Source organism: Capra hircus, chromosome 3 (assembly GCF_001704415.2).
Source record: "Capra hircus breed San Clemente chromosome 3, ASM170441v1, whole genome shotgun sequence".
NCBI classification, from domain to species: Eukaryota; Metazoa; Chordata; class Mammalia; order Artiodactyla; family Bovidae; genus Capra; species Capra hircus.
Window position 1 is genome coordinate 71,135,631 of NC_030810.1, and position 16,391 is coordinate 71,152,021.

Consider the following 16,391-nt stretch of genomic DNA (forward strand, 5'->3'; position numbering starts at 1 on the left):
TCTCAGTATTGGTGGCATCCATAGATATGACCCCTTTACCCACTCTGGATCCCCAATGAACTGGGAAAATTATGGAATGACATGTCAAGGAAAAGTCACACTGAAAGGGATGAAGTGTGAACCTTGCCATCAACTGTGGGGTCTTATTTTACTTTGTTTTTAAAGGCCTTCACCTTGCTTTCAAAGACAAGCCTAGGGCAAATTTTCTCCTTGAGAGAGCAAATTAAAAAAAAACAAAAGGCAAAGCAAAAATCCACAGTGCTTCGCTTGTGGTCCAGTGGTTAAGAATCCGCCTGCCAATGCAGGGGACACAGGTTTGATCCCTGGTCTGGGAAGATCCCACGTGCCATGGGACGACTAAGTCTGTATGCCACAGCTACTGAAGCCCACGTGCCCCAGAGCCTGTGTTCTGAAACAAGAGAAGCTACTGCAATGAGAAGCCACAGACCACAACTAGAGAGTAGGCCCCGCTCGCCGCAACTAGAGAAAGTTCACAAGTAGCAACAAAGACCCAGTGCAACCAAAATAAATAAATAAACAACTCTTTAAAGGTATACTAAGAAGCAGAATTTTTTTTTTTAAGACAAAACACAAATTCCTCTGCCAAGTTCTCAGTTGACTGGCACTCCCTGAAATATAGTTCCAGATATTAAAATGTAGGCAAAAGAGAAAACACAATTCAATGCTAGAAAATTCTAATTCTGAGTGTTTCTTGAAGCATGACCTACAAAGACCTCTATCAGAATCACCTATGTTAACAGCAGATTCTGGCCTGGCCCAGGTTTCCTGAATCAACCTCTGGGGGTAGGAATTTAGAGCTTGCATCTTTTACCAGCTTCCCTGATGATTTTAGAACAAATGCTTGAAGCCTCCTATCCCTCTCATCGTGTGTGTGTGTGTGTGTGTGTGTGTGTGTGTGTGTGTGTATGTGTGTGTATGTGTGTTAGTCACTCAGTCATGTCTGACTCTTTGAGACCCCATGGACTGTAGTGCACCAGGCTCCTCTGTCCTTGGAATTCTCTATGCAAGAATATTGGAATGAGTTGCCATTTCCTTCTCCAGGGGATCTTCCTGACCCAGGTATTGAACCTGGGTCTCCTGCATTGCAGGCAGATTCTTTACCATCTGACAGCCACCAGGGAAGCCCCTTCAAGCAAAAGAAGAGATACAATCGAATCCCAAGACTATGTACGATGTCGTTCTGAGCATAGTGTTGTGCTAGATCAGGCATGCCAAATTTTTGCAAATTTTCTATGACATTTTCTCTGTTTTCTACCCATAAACAGTAAGCTCTGGGGTCAAAAGCAGACCCAGAGAAGGGAGTGTAAAGCTCTCATTCACTGACATTTATTAAATGTTTTGCACATATTTTTAATGTATCTTTTCTACTATTCTTCAAAGTATTATATTTGTCTTACAGATGAGCGATAGGGCCAAGAAAGGTTAACCATCATGTCCATGATGACCTAGCCAGGAAGCCAATTGAGGGGTCCCCCCAGGCCTCCTCCCTTCCATACTGCCGGTGGTGGCAAAGAGGGCTGGTCCCACATTTGGGGTAGACCTAGATCTGCCACGACACAGATCTAATGGTGAACCTAGCGGTGACTGCTGGATGTCTGGGCCATGTTCTGGAAATACTGTCAGCTGGTTTGGGGGCCTTTGGAGCCTGTCTTGTCTTGAACACCAAGTTTATGCCTTCCCTGACTGTTCATTCATGAGTCCCCAGTGGCCTGTTACCAGGCCATACTGCCTCCAGAAATTACCTCCCCGGGGGCGAGCAGCTGAACACCTCCCTTACCACGTGGAAGAGCTTGAAGAAGTCCACGTTGGCATACAGGGTGTCTTCCATCCACTGCAGGGTGCCCTGAGAGAGGGGGCACAAGCTGCCGCGCACTGTCTGGGCTGCACGGCGCTGGGGAAAGATCAGGAAACGCTCCAGGAGGGCCTCGCTGCAGGCGATGTCCTTCAGCATCAGGTCTGGGACTCCACGGGCAAACTGCAGAAAGGAAAAGCAACACCAGAAACCTCCCTGTGTAGAAGAATACTGGCCTCCCAGTGATGTCCATGTCCTAACCCACAGACCCTGTGAATATGTTATGTGGCACGGTGAGGGGTATTAAAGATTGCAGATGAAATTAAGGTTGCTATTCATCTGACTTTAAATTAAGGAGATGATTTTGGATTATCTGGGTGAGCCCAATGTAATCACAAGTGTACTTTAAATGTGCAAGAGAATAGCAGAATAATCAATGTCAGGATAATTTGATGTGGGGAAGACTGGACAGGCCACTACTAGCCATGAAGATGAAGGGAGGCCACCAGCTGAGGAACGTAGACAGTCTCTAGAAGCTAGAAAAGGCAAGAAAATGAACTTTCCTCTAGACCGCCCAGTAAGGAGCACAGCCCTGCTGGCACCTTGATTTTCAGAATGTGATCTCTGGAACCATAAAATAATAAATATGTGTTGTTTTAAGCCACTAAGTTTGTGGTAATTTGTTACAGCAGCCACAGAAAATGAAAACACTCCCAAGCCTCATTTTAACAGAGAGACTTCACAACATGAGCCATTCCTTCTTAGCAATGATGCTAAGGTACCATCAGGACCTACGGCGTGCAGCTGAGGTGAGTGAGTAGCTAGAATGCATTTGGAGTGATGGTGAATGACCACCTCTCCCCCTTTCTGTCTCACCAGATTTACATATAAAAATACTGGATGCCCAGTTAAATTTGAACTTCAGATAAACAATGAACAATTTTTGGTACAAGTATGTCCCAAATGGAGTCCAAATAGAACATCCTTATGATGAAAAAATTATTTATTGTTTATTTAAAATTCAAATTTAACTAGGCACCCTGTATTTTATCCAATGATGTTAACGCCTGGAGCACCCACATCAGAAACCTCCCGTGGGCAGTGACTCTCAAAGCACAAGCTCCCTGATAGCCTCCAGAGGCAAAGGAGGCCTCAGCCCTGGCCAGGGACCCTTATCCACCCAGCACAGTTACTGGCCTCCTGGAGTCCTGGACTCCCAGTGGACAAAAGCATTAAATACCATGAACAGATCAGGCTCATGGACTTCCTTGGCCTCCACAGTCCCATGGGTTCTACACAGGGGAGGGAATTAATTAACTCATTTTGTCCAAACCTCTAGTATCTCAGAGGAGACAAGTGAGGCTGAAGGGGTCAGGTGACTTAATAGGGTTATACAACAGGCTGGAGGAAAGCTGGGACACCATATGAGTGTCACTCATTCATTCAATGCTCATTCACTGTGTTCCCATTCTGTTACCAGGGATGCGGAGAGAATGAGATAAATTTTCTGCCCTCCAAAAAGCTCATGGGCTGGCTGGAAATGCAGGCATTTAAACAGCAGTAAGTGCTAGACTTAATGTAGTGAAAGCAGAGCACAGAAGAGGCAGCATTAAGAATCGCTAGTAAAAGTAGCTGGTATTTATTAAGTGTTTACTATGTGCCAGGCATTAAGTGCTTTATAGATATTAAGTCTTTTAACCTCCCACAACCTCTGTATATGGTAGGAAATTTTATTGTCTCCATTCTACACATGAGGAAATAGAGAGATTAATTAACTTGCAGTTAACTGTGTGACCTTGCTGAGATTTGAACCCAGAGCTTTTGCTTAGCCATTTTGAACAACTTTTGCTCTTAATTCTCTTGTCAAGTAGGGCAGGGGGAGGGGCGGGACAAAGAAGGGAGGGTTTATGAACCATTTGATTGAGGAAGTAACATTTGAGCTGGGCCTTGAAGAAAGTTCAGGAGTCTCCTGGGCTGTGGGTAAGGGGTGTGGTGAGGGATAAGCCAGAGAACTGTGCTACTTCAGTCATCTAATAATTCTCTAGATGGGGCGAGGAGGGTGATGCTATTCCCTTTGGAGCTATGCTCAGATACTAGGCAGAGGGATAGCCAGTCTTGACAGTCAAGAACAAAATCCCATGTATAATGATGATCAATTAGAGAGCGGCACACCCTATGTGATCAGTTAAGGTAATTAAAATTAAATGGCATTTAAAATTCACTTCCTCACTTGTACTAGACTCATCTCACATGCCCACCAGCCAAACATGGCTATGGTTACTCTATAGATGGCACAGAGAGAACTTTGCCAGCATGGAGGAAAGTTCCAGGGGGCAGTTCTGTCCAGGAGTTACAGAGCTGGTTGGAGATGGAGAAAGAGGTCAGGAGGAAGGCTCACAGGTCACTGGGGCTGAGAAGCAGGGTGGGTAGGAGGCATGGAGGGAGCTGGGTCCACATGACTGGCCTCTGGAGTGTAGGAGCTGAGCTCCTTCCTAAGCTCAGGGAAGCCTCAGCTAATCAGAGCCTGCAACACAGGCACACCCCAACGGCCCTGTCTCCTCCCTACATGAAAGGCTGTTGCCCTGATGCTAGCGACACAGCAGCTAAAGACCTAAATGTCACAGAGGTGAGGAACTGGAAAGAAATTTCCCCTAAATTCCTGCCCTTATCTCCATCTCCCTTGTTTTACCAACTGGAAGTCATCACAGGCATTTCCAGGACTTGAGTTTTACGAGCTGAAGAGAAAGCAAAGGGGAAAGTGAGCAATCCATGCTGCCTGACATTGGGTTGGAGCGGGAGGGGGAGCCAAGCAGGGCTGGGCAGCCAGCCAGGCCTGACCCCCGGGGCCTACCCAGGCGTGCACTGGGGTTGCGCCTGGGCATTGCCCTCGCTCCAAGTGCCCCGATGTGCTGTGTCAGGGCTGAACCTTATTTCCCCTTGTCTAGTTTCCATGAAAACCTCAGAGACCGAGAAGCCAGTAAGGCAGGTGTGGATTTCTCCACTGTTGTACTGGGAACCAGCTTGAAAAGCCCATCCAACAGAACCAACCTCAACCAGGCAGGTGGTGAGTCCCCTCCTCTCTCTGGGCTCAGACGGCACCCTGTGCAGACTTTTGCCTCAGGACTGACACAGGCCCTGAAATTTCTCTGTTTACATCTCCGTCTTCCCTGGAGTCCCTAGTGGCTCAGAGGAGAAGAATCCGCCTGCCAATGCAGGAGATGCAGGTTTGATCCCTGGAGAAGGAAAAGGCAACCCACTCTTCTTAACTGGGAAATCCCTTGGACAGAGGAGGCTGGTGGGCTACAGTCATGGGGTCAGGATGAGTCACACACGACATAGTGACTAACCAACAATTCCTCCGGAGTCTAGAGGAGGTGCCGTCCTGGCCAGGAGAGGCAGGCAGGATGTCTGTGCTAAGGCTCCTGCTTATCATGCATTCTCACTGTGTTTATCACACTAGGAACCCACACACCCAGGATGCTGGGCCAGGAGCCCATGAAGGCCTAAATTAGAGCCATGCTTCTCACCCCTGAACTGTTACAACCACCCAGAGGGTTTGTTAAAGTGGAGAGTGCTGGTAAGTCTGGGGTAAGGCCTGTGAATTTACTCCCAGTCCTTTCTGATGCTCCTGGTCTGGGGACCTTGAGAACCAATGAAAGGGCCCAGGACTAGGAATGAGAAGACCCCGATTCCACTCCAGCTCCAGCAATTCCAGCTCTATAGTTGGGCACCAGTCTCTCGGCCACCAGGCATGTCAAGTTTCTCATCTGTTTGACCCATCTTGGGATTAGTGTGAGGAGTTCAGGTGCTCAGAGAGGTGGAAGTCTTACTTTAGTGGTAAAAATGCTCTGAACAAATACAGGAGATTATGAAAACAGATGACACACGTTTAGCGGAGCTACAAGCAGTTTGCCTGGCACTGAGGAGGCACGGCCCAGGAAAGCAGAGGTCTGCTCTCTGTGCAGCTGTTGTCAGGCTCCATGACCCTGAAGGTCACCTCAGCACACTTGATCCTGGCTTTGCCTGTTTCTCAGCTGGCACTCTCCTCTCACAGGCATTTGCACCGGGTCTACTGTTCAGTAAGATCTGCTTAGATAGCATCTCCTCAGGAAGGCCTTCTCTGATGATTACATTGAAAACTGCCCCCCCACTCCCGTCCCTTCCTAACTCAGACCCTGCTGGACCTTCCTCACGACCTGGGAACGCACGTAGGTGCCCTCGGCTTACGTGGTCATCGCCTGTCGTCCCCACTGGAATGTGAGCTCCCGGAGTCAGGGGTTTCCTCGCATTGTTCCCGCTGCATTCTGGTACCTAAAACGTCTCTATGTATTTGACGACTACATGAATAAACCTCAGTTTCCTCAACAATAAAAGGGAGTTGGAGCCACATGATCTCTCAGGTTCCTTCCAGTCTTAAAGCCCTGAGGTGTTTCAAGTGCTGCCAGTTTCTACGCCACGTCAGAATCCCATCATGGGGACTGTATCATCTCATTGAACCCGAGCCATTCTCCTGAGCATGTGGCACGAATCTGAATGCTTCTGAATGTGAAAGCAAGCAAGAAAAAAGAAGCTCAAGGTCTCCCTTGCCTTTCTCAGGCTCAGTGCCTGCCCCTCCCCTCCAGGGACCACGGGGCCAAAGACATCCACCTACCTGCTCGGGACGGACTTGGGAGTTGACCAGAAGGTAGACGACTGAGTCAGACAGACCGATGTTCTTCACGAGAAACAGTGTCAGTGTTTCCTCATCCTTTAGGACATCCCGAACTCGTATTCCTCTTCCTGCAATCGAAAGAGAAAAAGAACAGGGTGTTGAAGGAAAACTGGGTCAAATAAGGAAAAATATCTAGAAGTGATTTCTAACTTGACTCTCAGAGGAAGGCTCTGTTTGGGGGCTCCATGGGAGCACCTAAAGGTCAGGCCTGTCACCAACAGAGTCACAGCATTTACTGCTGGAGCAGATAGGCAAAATTTGTGAGAAGGCACACAAGCTGGAAAAACCTAGGTTGGGGTGGAGGTGGTGGTGGTCATCAGATCCTTTTCAGAGATGGTGTTGGGCAGTGGGGTGGGGAGAGGAGTAGTTTTGTCCTCCTGGGAATATATCGCAATGTCTGGAGACATTTTTAGTTGTTACAACTTGGAAAACACTGATGGGTAAGTACTAGTGGATGCCACTAAACATCCCACAATGCACAGAAGAACCCTGCTTCCCTGACCAAATAAAGAACTATCCAGTTCAAACAGTCAATAGTGCTAAGGCTGAGAAACCCCTCAGTTCAGTTCAGTCGCTCAGTCGTGTCCAACTCTTTGCGACCCCACGAATCGCAGCACGCCAGGCCTCCCTGTCCATCACCAACTCCCGGAATTCACTCAAACTCATGCCCATTGAGTCGGTGATGCCATCCAACCATCCCATCCTCTGTCATCTCCTTCTCCTTCCACCTTCAATCTTTCCCAGCATCAGGGTCTTTTCAAATGAGTCAGCTCTTCGCATCAGGTGGCCAAAGTACTGGACCTTCAGCTTCAGCATCAGTCCTTCCAATGAATAGTCAGGACTGATTTCAAATCCTAGATACGTGGAAATGGAGGAGACACGTGCTCTGTCCACAGTGCCACTGTCAAGGGGTAGACGACCCTTCCTGGTGTTTCTCTCACATCAACTATGGCTCTAAGCTCAGGGTATGGACTTGGACTAAGAGTGATGGGGCTGTCTAGGGCAGGAAAATCTTCAAGTGGGGAAAGGGGAGGGTCTATTGCCTGGGCTTGCAGTTTCATGCCCTGATCAGCCCAGTCACATTCTTTCCACTCCACTCAAACCCACTAGATGCAGAAATTTCTTTATAAGGAGGCATAAAGGATTCCTAACCATTACAGTGACCTTGGGGCAAGTGATTGACCCTTTCTGGGTCTGCATTTTCCACATATGCCTCTTAGGATTGTTGTGGGGGTGACTTGGAGTAAAGAATGTAAAGTACTTAGCTCCCAACTAAAAAAAAAATGCTTGTCCTGATTGCATTAATATTATTCTTACCCTTTCTAGGGAATTCCCACTCACCTTCTCTGCCTGCTTCCAGGGCCAACCTTCAGTCTCAAGCTGGCCACTGCTCCAGTTCTGGAGGCACCAGCCAGAGAAGATGGCAGAGAGTCCAGATATTTATGAAATCATTTCAACATGCAGTTCATTTCAGTTCCAGTTGCTCAGTTGTGTCAGACTCAAGTATTTGGGTTGCATGAAAATGCTTATCTCTACATCCTATCTTTGCCAGAAGCCTGGTTGACTGCCTATCTCTTAGTTCTTCTTTAACTTTAATCATCAAATGTCCCTGCACGTTCCAGGTTCTCATACTACAGTGCCCCATCTGCTGTCTCCCCACATCCTGCCTTCCCCAGGCAGCCAAGAGGTCTTGTTCCCTGAGTGCTTGACAGCCACCCTTCATATTCAGGTTGTGACTTTCTATGTACATGCTGCCTCTACATTGATGTTCTGCTAATTTCCTCTTGAAAGGGGATGGGCCAGCCACAGGCCTGCCCATGCAGCTGGGGCCAGCTTCGCGGAACCAACCCCGAAGTTCTATCACACAGACACCTCCCTCACCACCATGGAGCGCCCTGACAGTTGTACCACCAGGGGATCCAGTGTCACCCAAAGCCTTAAGGAGGACCCGACTACAATAGTCCCTTTATCTTCAGTGGATACATTCCAAGACCTCCCCCCACCCAGTGGATGCAGATAGTACCAAACCCTATATATATACTGTGTTTTTTTCCCTATACATACATACCTATGATGAGGTTTAATTTATAAACTAGGCAGAGTAAGAGAATATCCAAATTGCCAGCATCATTGGTCTTGCACTTTGGGGCCATTATTAAATCAGATAAGGCTTACTTGCACATAAACACTGTGATACTCTGATAGTCAATCTGAAAAGCCAGGGAGTGACTAATGGGCAGGATACCTGGATAAAGGGATGGTTTCTATCCCAGGCAGGTAAGTGCAAGAGTTCATCATGCTACTCAGAAAGGCGCACAGTTTAAAACTTATGAGTTATTTACTTCTGGAATTTTCCACTTATGTTTTCAGACTGGATAACCACAGGTAGCTGAAACCGTGGACTGGGGGCACTACCCCAGGAAGGAGGAGTGGTTCTGAGAGGGGCTGCTCTATTTTCTTCTTGCTTTCTTTCCTTTTCAGTAACTTATCTTCCAAACCCAGCTTCCTTTTTTTTCTTCCCCTAGGGCTCCAGTTTGGTTGCTCATCTCCAAATCATTTCTTTGTACACAGCATCATACTATATCCTCTGACCTTCAGCAACACAACTCCCAGTACACACACACAGAGACTCTTGAGAGTAGAGAGCTACAGATACTGCTTTTATCACACTCTCCATCATACCTAGCTGGGCACAGAGATGTAAGCCCTCCAAATCATCTCTACGTGACACCCAGCACTACGGCCTGACATAGAATCAGGGCTTTGGTGAATGTCTGTGGAGTAATAGGAGACACCCAGTAATTAACTGTTGTCTCGACCTGAGAGTCAGGACCCTATCTGACTATTGAACTCTTCGTTATTCTTTAACTCCCTCGCTGGACCTTACATACAAACATCTACAGACATCTCGCTTGGGAAAAGGGACAAAACAAGGGGATCTGGGAGCAACTTTGCCCTGGCCCAGATTCCCACCCAGATGCCTGGGCTGCCGTGGCCCCAGGGACAAGGCGCATGAAGGAGCATGCTGGTTCAGCACACCTGAGGAAGTGGAGGGGGCATCCTGGAGGGAGACGTGGGGCCAGAATGTAAGCAGACAGCAGGATTCCCGAGGGAGAAATGTGAACTGGGGGGCCCTGAGGAAAAGAAAATAAATGTAGTGTAAAATGTTGTTCTTCTTGTTCTCTTCCCTGGGAAGATTAGAGGCTGGGGGAAGGGGCTGCTGAGGCCCACGGAGCTCGGGAGGCTGGGATGGGGGTGGGGAGACCAGGGAAATGCGTGCGTGAGGCTCGGAGGAGGGCAATGTTTAAAGATGACTGAGAGACTGCAGAGCTTGCTCGGGGGTGAGAGGGGAGGGGGCTTCACGGCTAGTTTTTTTTTTTTTTTTACCATTAATCCTCCTCTGTGGAGAATGCAGTACTACAGGTTTGCTAGGAAAGGAAAATGCCCTAGGTCACTGTTGGCATACTTTCCCAGGTGACTGGGGAACTGACAGGCAAAAGCACACACCAGTGACAGGCCCATCTCGCTTTCAGAGGCTTAACCCTCCACTGCAGCCTGGGGCTGAGGATTCAGTGCTCACAGCCAGCAAGGTCCTGGGAGCCCAGGGACAGACTGAAACTATCTTCACTACTGACTGTGGCCTTGAGTGCTCGGCCAGAAATTCCTTCAGACACCCTGTCCTTTTCGTTGGGGATGGTCTGCTTTCCCCTCTCATGGCCCCCAAGGACAGGGGTTCTGCAGAGTCTGTGTTCTCAGCCCTCAAATTCCTTCGGACAGTCTCAGCTGGCTTCCTCTAACGCTGTTTTCCCAGACCCCCTGAAGCCGGTCTCATGAAGGGAATGTTCCCCCACAGCCCGGAGGCTGACACAAGAAGCACCTGTATGCCAATTCAAAACTAGCATTGTGTTGGCTTGTAAGCAGTGATTTTGGTCCTCATATACAGGCTTGAAAGGCCACAGAGACACTGCGGTTTGAAACAACTTCCTTTTTGCTTCCTTCCAGCCAGACCATCTGACAATGAGAAAACAGTGAAACGTGCACTGGGTGAACAGGGTAGACAGCCACTCCAGGCGTTGGGCAAGCCTGTGTTCTCATCTGCTGTTTACCCTTGGGAAAAACTGCTGCCTTGTTGGCACTTCTCCCCCTTATTTCCCTCATATTAAAATGCCAACTGTGCCCAGATCCTGCAAGGCCCTGCGGTTCTTTCAACCCTTACTGTTAGTAAACTCCTAGGCAGCAAAGAAGGCTGTGTTTGTAATCTAGTTTTACGATATAATGTGTATGCATTACTGATTTTGGAAGCAGTAGAATGTAATGAAGGAAACTTAACCGTCCTCTGATCAGACTCCTGTGCTTTATTGCTCCAATCGGGAGAGAAGGGAGAAGGTGGCCCAGTGGGAGGAGGACTGGGTTCTCTTTGGACCGACTCACCTATGCTCTTTGGCCCCTTGCGTCCCTCCAGCAGCCCCACAGGGTGTGGTCACGGGCCTTCCACTTCTGCCCAGGGATCCCTTGGGGGAGGGCACTGGTCTAATGACTCTCTGTCACCAGGGACCAGCACACTGCCTGGCTTGCATGAGTGAGGAGCCCTGGGCGACTGTTTCGTACCATGCTCCCTAGGCAGAAGCTATCCTATCCAGCCCCTCCTGTCTTCTTGGGCATCACCTTCCTCACCCTTGTCATTCTGCAAGGTCATCCTCATAGTCAGTTCATCTCCATTCAAAGAGCTGACATTTCCCAGCAGCCACAAACCACTTCCTTTACAGCCTCTGAGCCCATCGCTGAACGAACTCCCCCACGCTGGCAGCCTTTTCTCCACCCCCACAACCGCACTGACCCCTGGGGTCCTGGCCAGCCTGCTGCCTTCCAGCTGTTCATTTACCCCTGAAAAGGGGGTGGGGTCCACCTGGTGCCCAGGCTGTTTCCATAGCCAGTAACTCCAACCACCTACAGAGGAGCCTATGGCGGACGCGAAAACCGCACGGCATCCACTTGTGCTCTGAAAAGAGATGTCAGAGGGTTTCTGGGTTTGGCTTTTGCTTGTTTCTAGTTCTTCCCCTGGAGAGGGGGACATGGGAGAGGGAGCTCCTTCCCCCTCCGTCCTCAAGCTTCTGGATTCCAGGGGGCTCTCCCACCCCCGCAACCTCTGTGTCCACCCAGCCTGCTTTCCTTTGCCTTCCCGTCACCTAACCTTTGCCTCTGCTCCCTTCAACCTCCACTGGCGCACCTGGGGGCTTGCTCTCATCTGTCCTGCATGCCTTTGAAATCCTGAATCCACATATTTCACATTCTGACCACAGCTGTCACTCTTTCTATCCTGCTGCTTCCTCAGTCTGTGACCAGCGTCACGGAACACTCTGAGGCCTCCATTCTTTTGCCTCTCCATTTCCCTCGGGCATTTCCAGTCCTGGCTTCTCTTTCATCCATATGCAGCCTAGACCCTATCTGTGTAGTCCAATCACTGCCCTCAACCCCCTGGCCTCCTGGACCTTCCCTGGCACCTCCCTACCAGCCCTACCAGCCCCCAATCCTGCTTTCCCCAACTTTGCACCTGCTCTGCCTCAGGGCCTAGGACGCTGAATATTACCAGAATAAAGGGAAGGACTATACATATTTGTGTCATGATAAACACATGCTCTGGGCTTCCGGTGGCTCTGTGTAAAGAATCCACCTGCTAATGCAGGAAATGTGGGTTTGATCCCTGGGTAGGGAATATCCCCTGGAGAAGGAAATGGCAACCTACTCCAGTGTTCTTGCCTAGGAAATCCCATGGACAGAGGAGCCTGGTGGGCTACAGTCTATGGGGTCACAAAGAGTCAGACATGACTTAGCGACTGAACAACAGAAAAAACAACATCAAACCTGTGCACCGATCTTCCTGGCTCTTTACTGCTACTTGGCATTGCTTCCACACAGTCCTGGGTAGCTCACACTCTAGGACTCTGTGAATGTGGTCCACATCTTTTTCAGGCTCCATGAACTCTTTCCCCTTCACCTGGCCTCAGACTTTCCAGAGCACATCTCTTTCCACATTCTCCTATCTTACAACTTACCTGGGATGAGAACTTTCTTGCCCTCCTTCCTAACTTCCCACCTTCAGGCCTGGTAGAAAGAGGAGTTCTCACCAAGGTAAGCCTCCTCCTGTCTCTAGATCCCTTCCTACACCCTCTGGTATCTTTTCCAACCAAATCTTCTAACTCCTCTCTGTATCTTCAGTTTGTCTGGTGGAGGAGACAAATGAGAAGCAAGTGATACTTAAGAACACTGAAGCCCACCTCACCTGCAATCCTCTCGGGGTGCATTCGGAGGGTGTTCATGAGCTGGGACAAGGTGCAGAGTTCTTTCCAAACCTGACCAAGGTGCTGGCTCTCTGGTGCATCCATGAGGAGTTCTTGAAAATCTCTATACACCCTTGCCAAGCTGTAAGAATGAGCCTCATCATTAAAGACATGGCTGTCATTTTCATCATCATTATAACACGTTGCGTAATTTTTTAAGATACCACCTGCTTGACCCCGCTTGCATATACCTACATTATATATCCTCTCAATATTGCCAAGACAAAAGGAGATTTTTTACTTCCTTATACATATAAGATAACAGGGGCTCTGAGCAATTTGTTGTCAACAGTCTTCCAACTTGGGCAGGGCTGGGTCACTTCTTAACTCTTTTCACTATGTGTTTCCTCCTCCAAGAAGTCTTAAATAGGATGATAATAGGAGATATTAGTAGGGGCTCTTTTCAGCCAGTACCCACTTCTCTGAGACCTGCCCTTCCAGCCATTCATATGCTCAGGTTCTAACAGCCATACTTAATCTACAAAGCCCTCCTTGCATGCATGAACACACACACCTCTGCCAAGGCTGATTGGACAAGGAAAATAAAGCTGGGGAAACAGATATGCTCCCAGGAATTTGAATGGCACTCAGAGATGCTCTTCTGATTGCCCAAGCTCAGGTGTTGTGAACTGGGCAACTAGTACCAGCTGAGGCATTGAGAAGCAGGGCAGAGTGGTCAGTGGAGAGAGGCAGATGGAGTAGAACCCCAGACGGTGGTGGAGAGGCTGGACCTTGTAGGTCCAGACAGGAGGGAGCAGCTCCTGGTGGTTCTTCTGTTCTTGTCCCCCTCCCAGAGAACTGCTTGCTGCTCTTGGCTTTGTAAGAAGGTCTAGTGTCCAAATGGTAAAGCGTCTGCCTACAAAGCGGGAGACCTGGGTTCGATCCCTGGGTTGGGAAGATCTCCTGGAGAAGGAAATGGCAACCCACTCCAGTATTTTTGCCTGGAAAATCCCATGGACAGAGGAACCTGGTAGGCTATAGTCCATGGGGTTGCAGAGTTGGACACGACTGAGCAACATTTACTACTATTTACTACTACTAGTGTCCAAATCATATCTTTCCCTCTGAGGTTTAAACTTGTTTAAATGTGTTTCTGTGCCTTGCAAGCAAATGAATTTTGAGTAAGCCAACATTTCATGCATACTATGTGCATGAAACATGAAACTCAGATTTCCTGGCCCAGATGCTGAACACAGCTAGAGTCCAAAGCCGCTTCCCCTCCCCAGTTCCACCTCTCAATCTGTGGACCCTCGGTGCCAGTCCCACCAAAGCTCCACGGAGCTGCCACTGAAGCACCTCCAAAGCGCCCCTGATCCCACCACGTGACCCATGGGGTCTCTCTGGATAGGCAAGTGTTTCTTCTTAGGCACCTCCAGGAGGCTCAAGCTGAAAGTTCAGATTGTAAATTAAAGCTTCCAGGTGGTGTTTGCAGCCAGGGGAGCCCAGCTAAAATGCTGTCTTCCAGGAAGATGGGTGTTCTGTATTCCCTCTTCTATCTTCCAATAAACCAGGGCTTAGCAAACATGTTATAGGCTTGTGGACCAGGCAGTCTCTGTCACAACTACTCTTGCCTTTGTACGGCAAAAGCAGTCACAGTTTGTTCCCAGAGGGAAGGTTACCTCTGAGTATTAAGTGGAATTACCAAATGTTCTTTTTCTTTTTGTCAAAATGCAGTTTTGCCCTGGCGGAATTATATCCAAATCTCCTCTAAGGAAAGAACTGGAGCAACACAATATCTCAGTTTCCATTTGACTTGATGTTTATACAAGTAGGTGAAGCCTGCACTCCAACAAACCCTTGTTGACCTTTGGGGGTAAGCGTCACAAACTGCAGCTGGAGGTCAGCCCAGTGGCTGAAGGACAACGGTGTCCTCATTCCTGAGCCTCTGTCTGTAGAACATGCTACATCAAGTCCCCCTATCTACTTCAAGGAAATTCCAAATATAGACTCTCTTATGGAATTTGACTTGAAATTCAATCCCAGACCAGAGGTTATTAACCTGGAGTGCACAAATGCCCTGAAATCATATGCACAGTGTAATGTTCTGAGGGTGTGTGCGTCTTCATTTTCCTCGGGAAGGGGACCACCAGTTTTCATCACCTTCTGGGAATGGTCTTCACCCCTACAAGTTAAGAACTACTGCTCTCAAGCAACATCCTAAGATCTGGCCAACCAAGAGAACTAATGGCATTTATGACAGACGATTTGGAAATTGTCTCTTTTTCTTCCAAGAAGCAAATTTCACCTTGTAAACTTGGTTTCATTTACCCTCAAAAGGTCCCCTGACAATTTTCTTAGCTTTTAGATGTCCAAGAAGACTTTTAAAAGAACAGAGATCATTCAGAGTTGATCCAGGGTGGAGAGTGACATAAGGAATCAGAAGGGGAATGGGATGTTTCTCATCCAGTGACTCTGCTTGAGCAGATGGATGAGCTGGAGGCAGCAGACACATTTTAGCAGGGTGCTGACATCAGACTCCTAGTCATGTCTTTGGGATATAAGGACCAAGAAATTCTGTCATCTGGCCTAAGTTTGTAGCCTTTTCCTCAAGTGCCCTGACAGCTGATACAGAATGTTCCAGAGTGGAAACATGCTCTGCTCCTTAGAGTTTAAGGTTTCCGCAAGCCACCAGACCACTTACTCAGCAGCACATGCTCTGTGTGCACGTACACGAACTCCGAGGCAAGAGGAGAATAAAGGGTGTATGGTGGGAATCCCAGCACTTACATGGAGTTGTTATAGTTTGACACAATTCCAGGAGATTCTCCTGCAGTAGGACTTTGAAAACAAGGATTGTTCACATTGCAGAAAATTCCCTGGAGCCATGGCAACATTCCTGCTGAGGGCATCGCCTTGTTGGGAAAATGGCCTTTAAGACAGGAAATGAAGGCAAGGGGTTAGACATTGACACTAAGAAGGATGCAGGTCCTAGGAGCTAGAGCCTCTGTAGGATGGACCCTGGTCCTTCTGGTGCTTTCCTTCATTTACCAACACTTAAGAAGCAGAAGCATCTAATGTATGCCTGGCCCCGTGCTGGGTGCTGGAGACAGGGTCTCTTCTCTCAAGCTTCCAGTGTAGTGGTGAGATGGAAACATATCCTAACAGAGGCATGGATGGAAGTGTGAAGGGGGAACAGAGGAGGAGCACACTGTACTGTAGGGAGATGGAAGGGGTGGAGCGATGTTAGAGCGAGAAGCCTCCATGCGTTGCTGATGTTTAAGGAGAAGAGGTTTGTCTATTCCTTCCACAACTGTGTATTGAGCATCTACCCCCAAGCATTAAAGAGGGAGCGCAGGTTATAGGCTCCTTGAGGGGTGAGGTACACAAGCAAGGGTCTGATGGACAGAAGGCTGATTCAGAATATGGGGCCTGGAACTCACTAATAAAAGGATGGGAAACCAGAACAGGGGACTGAGCAGCTGGTATGACTCCTGAGGATCCCACACCAGCTGCCAAGAGCCAGAAGAAGTCATCCTAGCCAGAAACCAGGAGAAAGCTTTCTCTGAGGGGCATAGTATAAGAGAGGCAT

At 48.5% G+C, this 16,391-nt stretch overlaps 1 protein-coding gene across 1 annotated transcript in view; it reads right to left on the reverse strand.

Moving 5' to 3' along the window:
- ABCA4 (ATP binding cassette subfamily A member 4) overlaps positions 1–15,714 on the reverse strand; it is a 138,448-nt gene extending 122,734 nt beyond the window's left edge. The window contains exons 1-4 of the mRNA XM_018045782.1: positions 15,590–15,714; positions 12,805–12,944; positions 6,465–6,592; positions 1,799–1,996 (exon numbers count right to left, since the gene is read on the reverse strand). Of these exons, the coding sequence (XP_017901271.1) occupies positions 1,799–1,996; positions 6,465–6,592; positions 12,805–12,944; positions 15,590–15,711 (588 nt within the window). The 5' untranslated portion in view covers positions 15,712–15,714. The remainder of the gene's footprint in view (positions 1–1,798; positions 1,997–6,464; positions 6,593–12,804; positions 12,945–15,589) is intronic.